Here is a 12,302-nt window from a genome sequence, read left to right as displayed (position 1 = left end):
CTGGCAGACAGCGCCTGTCTGACTAGGCTGTTCCATTTACCGTAGACATGCCAGATACAAAATGCCTGAACAAAAAAAGTGTCTAAGCGAACAATGCGACCAATCAGTGCATATTTTGTACAGTGCAACTGAAATGATGAATATAACCTTGCCGCTGCAGAATGCGGAAATTAAGCCTAGAAATCGTAATGATTCCGCAGCATAAGGAATGGTTGGAGACCCTGCATTAGACATAATTACAAACCAAAAGTTCATCATCTCATCACCAAAAACTCCAAACATATGTGTGGAATTTTTTGTTTAGGAATTTGAATAAAATTTTAACCCTTTTTTAGGAATTGCATACATTTTGCATAATTTTTTTTAGGAATTTTAGGGCTAGCTCAAAATTTTAGGAATTTTTAGAAATCTTAGGGCTGCTGGAAAGCCTGTGTGTAAGTATACGAAGTTTGGTCATGCTAGGTCAATTAGGGGCCGAGTTATAGAGCGGAAGAAAAATATGATAAAGGTCAAGGTCAAGGTCAATGTCAAATAAAGGTTGCAGTGACCTGGTTTCGGTACGTGACACACCTTCTCCCCAAGATGTGTAAGTATACCAAGTTTGGTCGCGCTAGGTCAATTAGGGGCCGAGTTATAGAGCAGAAGGGAAATATGATCAAGGTCAAGGTCAAGGTTAAATAAAAGCCGCAGTGACCTGGTTTTGGTACGCGACACACATTCTCCCGAAGATGTGTAAGTATACCAAGTTTGGTAGCGCTAGGTCAATTAGTGGCCGAGTTAGAGAGCGGAAGGGAAATATGATCAAGGTTAAGGTAAAGGTCAAATAAAGGTCGCAGTGACCTGGTTTTTGTACGCTGCTCACCTTTTCCCCAAGATGTGTAAGTATGCCAAGTTTGGTAGTGCTGGGTCAATTAGGGGCCGAGTTAGAGAGCGGAAGGAAAATATGATCAAGGTCAAGGTAAAGGTCAAATAAAGGTCGCAGTGACCTGGTTTTGGTACGCTGCTCACCTTCTCCCCAAGATGTGTAAGTATACCAAGTTTGGTAGCGCTAGGTCAATTAGGGATATTAGGGAGTTATAGAGCGGAAGGGGAATTCTCTGCGGCGGACCGAGCGGCGGCGGCGGCTGGGAAGACATGAAACCATAGTATCCCCGCCGACTTCGTCGTGGGGAATACAATTACCTATTGCAAATATAGCACTGAATTTTGAATTAGACAGGTTTACTTTTAATATTTATAATGAGAGTATTCTCACCATACAACAGGAAACAGAATAGCGCCACAACAGAGCAGGTCAACTAATATGAACACCTCCTTCCACGTGTCATACTGTTGCTGACCCTCTTCTGTTTCCTCCAGAATGATCTGTGCAATGTTTGCTAGTACCTATCAATGAAGAACACGAGACCATGAACAATATGCTAATTTAACAAACAACCATCTAAACATGGCAGTACACGGTTACAAGAAATATTGTTAATCAATGAAACTGAAATTTAATAATCTATGTATCTGCAAGGTAGTGCAATGTATGTAAACATAAAACTACTTAGGAAACTCATATGCATTTTCACACTTCATTAATAATGAGAGACTAAAGCACAACGTGTTCTCAATGTCATTAAACAATGTCAGAATTAATTACAGACTAGTGTCATCACCTGCAGTGGAATAATAATCATGAACAGCTTCTTATCTCTGTCCGACAGGATCGGTTTCACAAATGCCCAGCCAGTACCAATCAGTACAATTGTAATGAACAGTAGTGACCCCTTTAGTCTGTAAACAAAAATTAATGATATTATGTAATCTCATACTCCACTAATACCCAATAAATATTAATGTAGTTACAAGTAATGATACCTTTTAGGCCAATGTGAAAGTAGCAAGGAAACAAGAATGACATTGTATGATATAGTACATGTCATAAAGGCTATGTTTGTACAACAGTGCATACAAATGTGTTATGTAGAAGAGCACGGCCCAGGCCTCAATGTGGAATCCATCCCTGGCAATGTAGTGGTAGTTGAACGCGTGGAACATCAATGATAGCGACTTGCAGTAGGCAAGGGCCAGCATCAAGTAATGAATCTTGAATACCTCATCCCTATAACATGGAAAGTGAAACGTCACCTGTTTAGCGCTAGTTACCATGCCTACACATCATATGATATAGCTGTCTGCACTTATAGATATAATTTCTATTGCCCTCTTACACACACAAGAAACTGCATTATTAATAATATAACAACTGTTTTTGATTAAAGCTATTTGTTCTCTACTGTTCATTAAAAAAATGTCTGTGTAATAAACGTTATATACCTGTTTTTTCTGAGTAGTACGAGCCATGTGGATGCTATAGCAAAGAATAGAATAGACATGCCAAAATAGAGGGTAGGTAGTGCCATCTCCCCAGCAGAAAGGTAGTTACCATCACTGTTTCTTTCTTCCACATATACCTAGATGTAAATAGTCATAACAGCTTAACATTAGAAAATAATGATTGCAATAAAGTACAAAGCTCATGATAGTATATAATGTTCAGATTAACATAACAGCATGGCTATTTAATAGTAGGGACACGTTGTACTTATAGTGGTTGCAGTTCTGCTACCCATAATAAATTAATATCTGTCCTAGTTTGGAATGAGCTAGAGTTCAATCATGAACCTCAATGCTTTTGCAAAAAGGGCATTCTTCTTGATACTTCTAACTTAACAAATGCACCCTAAAAATTAAATTTACCAAGCGTAAAGTGGGGATTTCTCAAGGTTTTCCAACCGTTTTCATATTTTCTCGACCATTCTGATACTTACCGGTTGCTTAACACCAAGTGCATATAGTAAGGCTAAACATGTCGTGCAGAATGCTCGCACATCAATCTTTTCAGTAATATACATGTGCATTTCAAATCAGATTTGTTTACATATGTCAACAAAACTAGCGCGTGATTTTCGCTCTCGCGAGATGCCATCGACCGGTACTGTCTCACTCTTATCTTACCTTCGTCTACATTTTGAGATAGGTACCAGTCTATAACAATTTGCATCACGTAACTATGTGCACTTGTTTTGTGTGACCATTTTATAATCCTATTCTCATGAATCTCAAGATAGCAGGTGCACATTTGCTGTTTATTTACTAGCCTACAAAAGCACAAACTTGTAATAATTTTTATGATAACGTAATCAGTAAGATGAACGCTGACAGGGGAGACTAAATTTGTCTACATTTATTTATTTATCAATTTATTCAAGAAATGATTGTTTTAACATTAACTTGATCTAGTACAATAAACACAAACTTACAGATAGGTTGACAAAGGTAAAGTGCAGAGGTTCGGCATTTGCTGGACACCTGTGGAAGTATAAGTTGTACAGACCTTCCTCATTGTCCTTGTTTATGGCTATAAAGAACTGCAAAAGAACACACAGATATGTGTACTGTGTAGCACAGTGGATATGGAACAACTTGCATAGTAATTACGTCTGTCATATGGGGAAAACGTGCTTGTACAAACGAGAAAACTTTACCTCGACGCCGTATGAGCCATCAGCATTGTCACTGATAATAACATAATCTGTTTCCCGAACCAGCTCAAGCTTTGTTGCAAGATGCCCAACTTTTCCAGTACTTCCTTTGCCAACTATGTCATCTATTGACTGGGCTGGCACTGCAGCCACTCCAACTGTTGACTGAGAAGAAATGTTTGATGGTGTAGTCACTGCTTGGTCAGATGAGGCACTGCCTAGCAGATCAGCGAGCGCGCGACTAGAGACAGGTTGCTTATCATCAGCAGGTGGCTTATGCTTGAAGGGTTTGTCAAACACAGTCTTACTTCCAAGTAGTGGTTTCTCATCATCTGAAACAATCAAGTTGTTATTATTAAAGTACTTACTGCTACTGCTTTTGGCGAAAATGAGATGTATACTTTACTGCCTCTTACCTCTATTAATACATATATATAGCAATACTCATGTGACATTGAATCTCATAGGAAGGGCAACACAGGAACATCATATATTATACCTGACTGCAAGTGGCTTATTTTTATTTTATCATAACAATTTGCCTTTGTGAAAGTAGGTAGACTTTTACATTTCATTAACATGATCTGTGTAATGGAATTTACCTGAGTCATTAGAAGGAAAGATTCTTTTGCTATCACGCTTTCTCCGGCTACTGTTGGTGTTGTTGACGCTAATGCTCTGGCTACTGCTTTTATCACCACCTATACCATTCCTACTACTACTGCTTTTGCCACTACCACTGACACCATTTCCAGTACCATTTATGCTGCTGCTACTACTACTACTGCTGCTGGTGCTGCTACTACTACTGCTGCTGCTACTGCTGCTGCTGCTGCTGCTGCTGCTGCTGCTGCTGCTACCACTACTGCTGCTGCTGCTACTGCTGCTGCCAGGGCTACACCCATTAATTTGGCAATCTGTATAATGCTCGTAGTTTCTGTACACTGTTGTCTCAGTAAAATCTCCTGTTTTGTCTGTTTCTAACCTGGAAAATTAAACAACAGATACTCACATATATTGACAGTTCTTGGTTCAGTAGTAAATAATTTTTAAATGAAACTCACATTACAAATGTGTACCACCTATTGTGTACCACCTATATTGTATATATTGCAAATCAACTAGACCATCACATAAACAATACACATATATATATATATATATATAGAATGACTAACCGATGCTTTGCCAAGTCCAACTCTAAGAATATAACTGACACTGATGCATCAGTAACAGTCTTTTGGTCAAAGACACATTTTTCAGGATGATTCTCTAATCCTGGTGTGATTCCACCACTGACAGTCTTGTCCAGTGTGAATCCAAATCGCTCAGGGGCATGTTTGCGGTGGGGCTGAAAGCTGAATGCTGTTACATTTACATACAGATATCCGCCCTTATAGAATCCAAACGTGCTCAATGGAATCTGATATCGATCTTCTCCCTAAAATTGCAATAAGAAGTTTACCATTAATAACACATAAATTACATATCATCACAATATAAAAACTACACTTGTAATGGTGAATGTTATTGCATTCTATCATTATGTGATTGCAATGCGAGCTGAAAACTGAATATAGTTACATAGTGCCAGGATACCTACAACCCTAGCCAATAACAAACCTAATAGTAATATCTGGAAGAATAAAAGAATAATAAATGGGAAGAATGAAAGAAGAAAAATAAATTGCAGCTTGCATTGGGAAATTCCATTGGGCTCCACAAAATATATCATATCTATCGTATGCGTGTGTGCGTACATGCATGTGAGCATCCACGTGTTTTGGGTAAATATTATGTATATTATATATGCTTCTGAGTGCTATTCTATTATCATGACCTTGTTTTGTAATAATTTTCCATAATGTTATATGTTAGTTAATCAACGTTGTATATTTAGATTATTCCCTCTTTCTTAATCAGCATTAGGGAATTCCTTCCACATCCTTGCAAGTTTCTTGATAGTGATACAGTCAATTCTGCCTATTGGGTTATTGAGTCGCCGATTCTACTTCAATAATTGTCACAGCTGCTGCACTGAAGTGAATGCATAAGTTACAAGCAATTTGCACATCATTCTGTATTATAATGAATTATTTCTCTCTATCTTGCTCTCGTGCTCTTTCTTTCTCTCTCTCACCTGCTCTCTCTCTCTCTTTCTCTCATACACACATACACATGCACATACATGCACACGTCCGCACGCACACAAACACACACACACATGCGTAAACACGCTTATTGCAGAGCAAAGAGCTACACGTATGGGTAGAATTGTTCCATCCCAGACTTGATATAGTATTGCTGATAAATAATGGATGATGAACCACTACTATTCCATCATGTAGCACTATATGTTCTATGTTGTAGGTTCATGTTGATTACGACGCCTTGCTGCAACCAACATGAAACTGACATCTAAAGGTCAAGACCCACAGCAGCGACAACGACCGTAATGTTTAACATTTTAGAACATTAAAAACTATTATGTCTAATGAGCTGTTGAACATCCACGTGCCCAAATCTGGCGACAACCTTTAAAACAACAAAAATATTTCAAATAGTTTCTAACTTAAAATTAATAGTTCCAATGACATAGTCGCACGATGCCACATAAATACCCAATAACAGATGTAGATGTTTCATTGGCAGTGATTTCGTAATGAATCTAGGCTGCCTTGGTATTTCACTGTTTGAAGACTGCAGTACCTGATTTTGGCAACAGTTAATGAGTACAGGGATATTATTTTAACAATATCTGGGGTATTCATTGTGTAAGATTACCCAGCTAAAAGAAAACATTTGGCTATTCTTAGCACAGGAGATCTAAATCAATGTCAAGCCCACATATTGACATAAGATTCAACAGTCGCAGTTTACAAACTTAAAAATCTAAACAAAATTTCTAGCACTGTGTAACGAGAAAGGAGACGAACTTTGACCTAACACAGTCGTTATCGCCTGCATTGTCGTTGGGGCCAGTCAGTGATTAACGTTGAAATGTTACAGCTGGCCATTATCGCTGCAAATTATCTTGACCTTAAAGTGATTACGTCACCGTAAATAGTAAAAATAAAAAAAATATTTCCACTTTTTCACAAAATATAAGTTATTCTGTTCACTTTTTATGGTTAAATTCCTGCATTATACTTCCTGTTTTACTATATTGTTCGATGTGAACATACACTCGTGACTCATACATGTATAGCCCATAGCAAGCAATTAATGTTGGGAACATTAATATCAAATCGTCCAGGTTTTTTGGATTTTTAACTAGTTGAGAAACAATCTTATCAGGTAAGAATTTGACGATGCGTTTAGTCCCATTAGTTCTTACTTTTAATGTAAAAAAATGGTAAAATTCTTTTTACAAATTTTACCATAGAAAATTCGTGACGTAGTCAATTTAAGGATACTGTTAGCCTGTTAGGGTTGGGAGCTGATCTTCGGTCGAAATTTCAATACCCACTTTATTTGATAGATCGTACCCGGCCATGGGCAGCTTTATATATATATATGTAGAAATTATGTATGTAGCCTCCCAAACAGTTCCAAATCCCCGCATTAGTCAATTCTTAACACAGGCGTTCAATCATGGGATGATGGGAAATATAGTAAAGTGCTAATATCTCCATTGTTAGAAATGCTGAAGTTGCCAATTTTTCAAACGCTATTTCTCGAAACTCACAACTCCGATTCTAAAATTGTTTGTTACGTTTCAATGCTAATATAGCAAAGGAAAAAAACGCCCCCTGGAATTTTTTTAAATATTATATTTTATAAGTTATGGCTCTTTGTTTACGAAATTATTGCGTTTTGAAAATCACTACAAATTTTCGTACATCTTTTCAACTTATTTCCGAAATTAAAGCATTTGACTCTTTTTTAGTTCATATTATGAACAACTTATGGTTAAAAGTTTAGGTCCTAACTCTGCTGTTTCTGAGAAATAAAAAAAAAGCATTTTTTTTGTATAAATTCACAATTTTTGCCATAGTGATGTATTTAAAATAAGTGCCGCAGAGCGACAGTGCTCACCTGACGACAGGTGTTCTGATGCTAAACTCACTGGCAAACGAATCAAGAGCACCCTCCCATCGCCGCGTTCGCTCTCCCTCGTTGTCTCTCTCATTCTTTCTCTTTCGCTCGCTCTTGCTCCTCTCTTCCCTTCGCGCTGTCTCTCTCTCTCGCCTTCGATCCATCTCTCTCCTCTCCCGTCGCCTCTTCTCTCATCCGCTCGGATCACACACTCTCTCTCTCTCTCTCTCTCTTGCTCTCTCTTCCCTTCACGCTCTCTCTCTCCCTCTCTCTCTCACTCACTCGAAACTCACTCTCCTCGTTGTCTCTCTCTTCTGTGTCTTTGCTTCTATCCCCTCTTTCTCTCTCTCTCTCTCTCTCTCTCTCTCTTCTCTCTCTCTCTCTCTCTCTCTCTCACTCTTTCTCGGCGCATCTTCTCTCTCTCTCTCTCCTCTCTCTCTCTCTCTCTCTCTCTGTCACTCTTTGCGCGCGCGCCTCCTCCTCGATCTCTCCTCTCTCTCTCTCTCTCTTCTCTCTCTCTCTCTCTCTCTCGCTCTCTTCTCTCTCTCTCTCTCTCTCTCTCTCTTCTCTCCTCTCTTCTCTCTCTCTAGCCGTGCGCGCTCTCTCTCTCTCAATCTCTCCCCTCGCTCTCGCATCTCATCCCATCTCTCTCGAATTTCTCTCTTTCTCGAGGCGTAGCGCTGCCGGACAGAGGCGTGCGACTGTTTGTCTATACAGGAGGTCTGATTGTCTATCAGTACGATTGTCTGATGGTTTTCCTAAGCCATAGCACAGGACCGTTTACGTGGAGCTAAGCAAGCGTAACGTTATTGCATATAACTTCACATAAATGTTTATACTATATGTTCATTCTGGGGGCACTCCGACAGCCCCATGTTTATACTATATGTTAACTCGATGTTCCAGCAGGCGGTCAGCGATGGTAGAAATTATGAAAAATTGCTCTAAAAAGCTGCTTGTCCGGCGGACAAGCTACCGACAGATCTACTTGTCCTGCCATGGAAATGGACAAGTACAGACAAACGGATAGCCCTTATTTCGAACACTGGATGGTATATTCAGGAACTTTCTCGAAGAAATGTTTCGTTGGGATCGTTATGGAAAGTTGCCACGAGATGGGCGCGTACGTTTGAGTGTCTTAAGATTAAAGATAAAAGCTCCCATCGAACGTATAGCAACAACTGATTTGCAAGACATAGATAGGTAAAGCCACTCATCTATTTACTACGCCAAGCCTACAGGCTGAAATAGAGAGCTGCCACCTGTAAACTAATTAACGCAGGCAAAAACTACACGCGTAACTACACCACCACATGCACTGGCAGTGGCACTGGCAGTGTCATAAAGTTACGCTGATAGGGTCTATGTCCCCCAGGGTACTGCCGGAACGTACCTGGGTACTCAGTCGGGTTACCGGAACGTTACCCTGGTAACCATGTGATATGCCGGACCGTACCTCGCTCTTATCCCTACCGTACCCTGACTGTCCCTGTTCCGCCCACTACTGATGTCCGCAAAATTTCTATCTTTATCTTTATCTTTATGGGATTATTCCTTATATTAAAATGGTTGGATTGGAGTAATGAAACTGGAAACAAGAAGAAATTTCAACCTGTATACACTGATGCCGCGCAATCCTTTGCAAATATTGCCCGCTATGACGGATAATGCGTTTTCCGTTTCGCAATATTTACGAGATTTCGCACGAGATTTTTGAAAGACTGACTCCAAGTGTTGTGTGTCGAACAGGACAATTTGTATGATTTATCTTAATGGCTTGGAACGTATAGACTCGCTTGGACACTTGTAGAAAAGGTGTCGACTCGGGTTGAAACGTAACATGTCAAGGTAGCGAATATTCTCGCCCGAAGGAACGACCCGGGACGACCGGAAAACAAGAAACGGAGCTAACAGCGCGGCCTGCGTTTCTTGCCGACAATGCGCTAGTGATTTTACGTACCATCGGCTGAAAGTCAGGGTACGGTTTTGAAGTGGCGACGGTACGGTCCGCGCAGCTATTTAGATATTACCAGCTGGACGTTCGGCTTATTACCGGACCGTTCCCAGGTGTACGGTTCCCGGAGACCCTGGGGGGACATAGACCTAGTCAGGATAAGGTTACTATGTAACCTACTGACAGTACAGAATGTCCATAGAAATTATAACGATTTAAGGAGCATAAACTTTCTTCAACCAAATTTAGCTTTTGAAATTTCACTGTCACATTGTAGCCTCATACATCCAGGCATGTATAGATTCTACTAGCAACCCCGGCAGTCAAATTCTTTCTAACAGTAAACAAATCCATGTTTAACCCTCCTCTTGAGGGTCAAAAGGTTATCCGACACTTACTCATCGCATGTCAGCAGAAAGTACATTTCATGGTCCTTTCAATAAAGCCATAAAAATGCTAAGTCACTGCTGAAACAAAAAAGTTTTTCAATCGCTCCGTCAGACCATGTCCTCAGAAAATGTCGAAAATCTGCCCTGTGCCCCATTGATCTTTGACCTGTGACCTCCAATTTCGGCACAGTGATGGCTTTTCCTACCATGATGCTATACACCGACTATCACGAGCCTAGGTCGAGCCGTTTATATTTGTGCCGCAATTCTGCATTTCCTCCCTATACCTTAAGTTAAAGAGGGAATGTTCTCCCTTCTTTTACACCTCTTGACCTTTGACCCCCGGCTTCGACATCCCAACTCGTTTTCGGATTACCCCCCCCCCCCACGTCCCAAATATCGTGACCCTACGTCGAGCCGTTTAGATTTGTGCCGTTGACGAACGCACGCACGCACGGCCGGAGGGACGCACGCACGGCCGGAGGGACGCACGCTCATGCGATGCTCACGCTCACGCTCATGCAGACTCTCTGCATCTGACTATGTCAGATGAGCTAAAAAAATAATTAATCAAGAGCGTAGAGAGACAGTCGCAGGTATATCAGTCGTCGGCAGGCGAGCATCGCCACAGGCAGGCAGGCAGGCAGGCAGGCAGGCAGGCAGGCAGGTAGCTCCAAGAAACGGTCTTTGCTAGGGTTAGGGGACCGTTTCAAATTCTTGCCCATAAAAACGTGTAGTTGGCTCGGTATCCAAACATCGACACAGCTAGCGTCACATGTAATAGCTCAAATGAATCTATAAACCTCTGGCTTGCTCGCAGTAACTGGGCACTACTGTGCGCTACTGATTTATCGAGTTATGCTGTATTTTCTAAGATAAATTGGATCAAAACAACCAGACAGCCACCATGTCCGCCATGTTCAGTGCGACTAAAATCGGCAATGGACCTGATTTTCACAGTGCGTAGGCCTAAACACAAGGCAAGTCCATATCTTCGCAATGATAATTATTAAGTTGTTGTAGATTGATGTTTCCTGGTTTTCAATGTTTTAATATTTATATATATATACGAGTATATATGATGCTTATTTATGCTCGCGCCAACGCGAGTTGCAACGCTATGGTATGTTATGTCGTTTCTGGTTTTCCGCGTTCCGAGCGAAAAGCATGCGCAGTGGAAACATGGCGGTTGGCGGTGAAAGTGAAATTTAGGTTCGGCTCTTGAAATTTACACTGTGCACAGCGAACTGAGGTATTAGTTTTAATAACAATGCTGGAATACTATAAGGTGAAGGTTATACTTAATACTAAACAAGGCAGAAATGCTTAGATGATCATTTTATTTGAGATATACGTAATTGTTCGGTAGTTTTTGTAGGGATACAAGATTTTCCAATGGATGGATGTCAGGCTGTGTATATTGACGTTAGTCACACAGCCTAGTTGGGTTAGCAGGCAGGCATCATGGGCATAATCAGATTAGTTTGATCTTAGCAGGATACCCTATCATCATAAACTTTCTCTTTCCGCATACTGCCTGCAGTGCATCTAAATGGAATGCCCTTCTTGAGAAAATAGTTACCTCGCCCACCCCAACCTAGTTCACAACAGCTCTGAACAAGCAGACTTGGGCACGGATAGGATTGTCTAGTTGTGAGTTATTAGTCTAGAGCTTATTCACGAGCTCGGAGCTGCTACTACGTAACTACTACTAGTACTACTACTAGTGACACAGGCACTTGAAGCGTTTCAATAAAATATAATGCTAACTAAATACGAAATCTATTTACTACCAAATTCTTAATGTTTCTATACTCTCTTTCACCTATTATTGCCGACAGTTTCCTGTAAATTCCGGCCAAATCCTACGTGCAACCATATATGCTGCAGCCGCCATTGCTCTCATGGCTCCACTGTTGCACGTTTACACTAATATATATAGCAGGTAGGAAAGCGTGATCGCAAAATTCGCTCGACGCTCGCTGGATTTCACGCTTTCACAGCACGAATACACATCCAACAACTGCCATCCTTGTTTCTATGTCAAGAACAGTGTTCACTTGTTATAACAAGTGCCGCAGAGCGACAGCGCTCAACTGACGTGTACTGTAGGCGGGTATTCTTCTGATAAACTCACTGGCAACTGAATCAAGTGCGCCCTCCCGCCACTGCGTTCGCGCCCAGAGCATATATCTAGGATACTACTAAAGCTATGTCTCCACACACGTGGCACGACACAAAACAGCAAAACGCAGCGCCGTTGTGCTGAAAAAAAATACATTGTGATTTCGCGCATTGTGTTCACTCTGGTTCAATAATCAGAAATTATGCATGTGCTTGTTGTCCATTGGCTGATGGTAGCGTGAGCAGAACACGTGATAAAAAACAATT

At 40.8% G+C, this 12,302-nt stretch overlaps 1 protein-coding gene across 1 annotated transcript in view; it reads right to left on the bottom strand.

The window, feature by feature from the left end:
- Window positions 1–12,302, bottom strand: part of LOC106806760 (protein GPR107-like) — a 24,027-nt gene that overhangs the window by 5,570 nt on the left and 6,155 nt on the right. Inside the window, exons 2-9 of the mRNA XM_014808821.1 lie at window positions 4,709–4,971; window positions 4,133–4,515; window positions 3,534–3,862; window positions 3,309–3,416; window positions 2,323–2,459; window positions 1,958–2,107; window positions 1,662–1,779; window positions 1,261–1,386 (exon numbers count right to left, since the gene is read on the bottom strand). Of these exons, the coding sequence (XP_014664307.1) occupies window positions 1,261–1,386; window positions 1,662–1,779; window positions 1,958–2,107; window positions 2,323–2,459; window positions 3,309–3,416; window positions 3,534–3,862; window positions 4,133–4,515; window positions 4,709–4,971 (1,614 nt within the window). The remainder of the gene's footprint in view (window positions 1–1,260; window positions 1,387–1,661; window positions 1,780–1,957; window positions 2,108–2,322; window positions 2,460–3,308; window positions 3,417–3,533; window positions 3,863–4,132; window positions 4,516–4,708; window positions 4,972–12,302) is intronic.

This window comes from Priapulus caudatus, unplaced genomic scaffold, assembly GCF_000485595.1.
Source record: "Priapulus caudatus unplaced genomic scaffold, Priapulus_caudatus-5.0.1 Scaffold178, whole genome shotgun sequence".
In the NCBI taxonomy this organism is placed as follows: Eukaryota; Metazoa; Priapulida; class Priapulimorpha; order Priapulimorphida; family Priapulidae; genus Priapulus; species Priapulus caudatus.
Note: the sequence above shows the minus strand (reverse complement) of the source record. Positions and strands in the feature narration are given on the sequence as shown.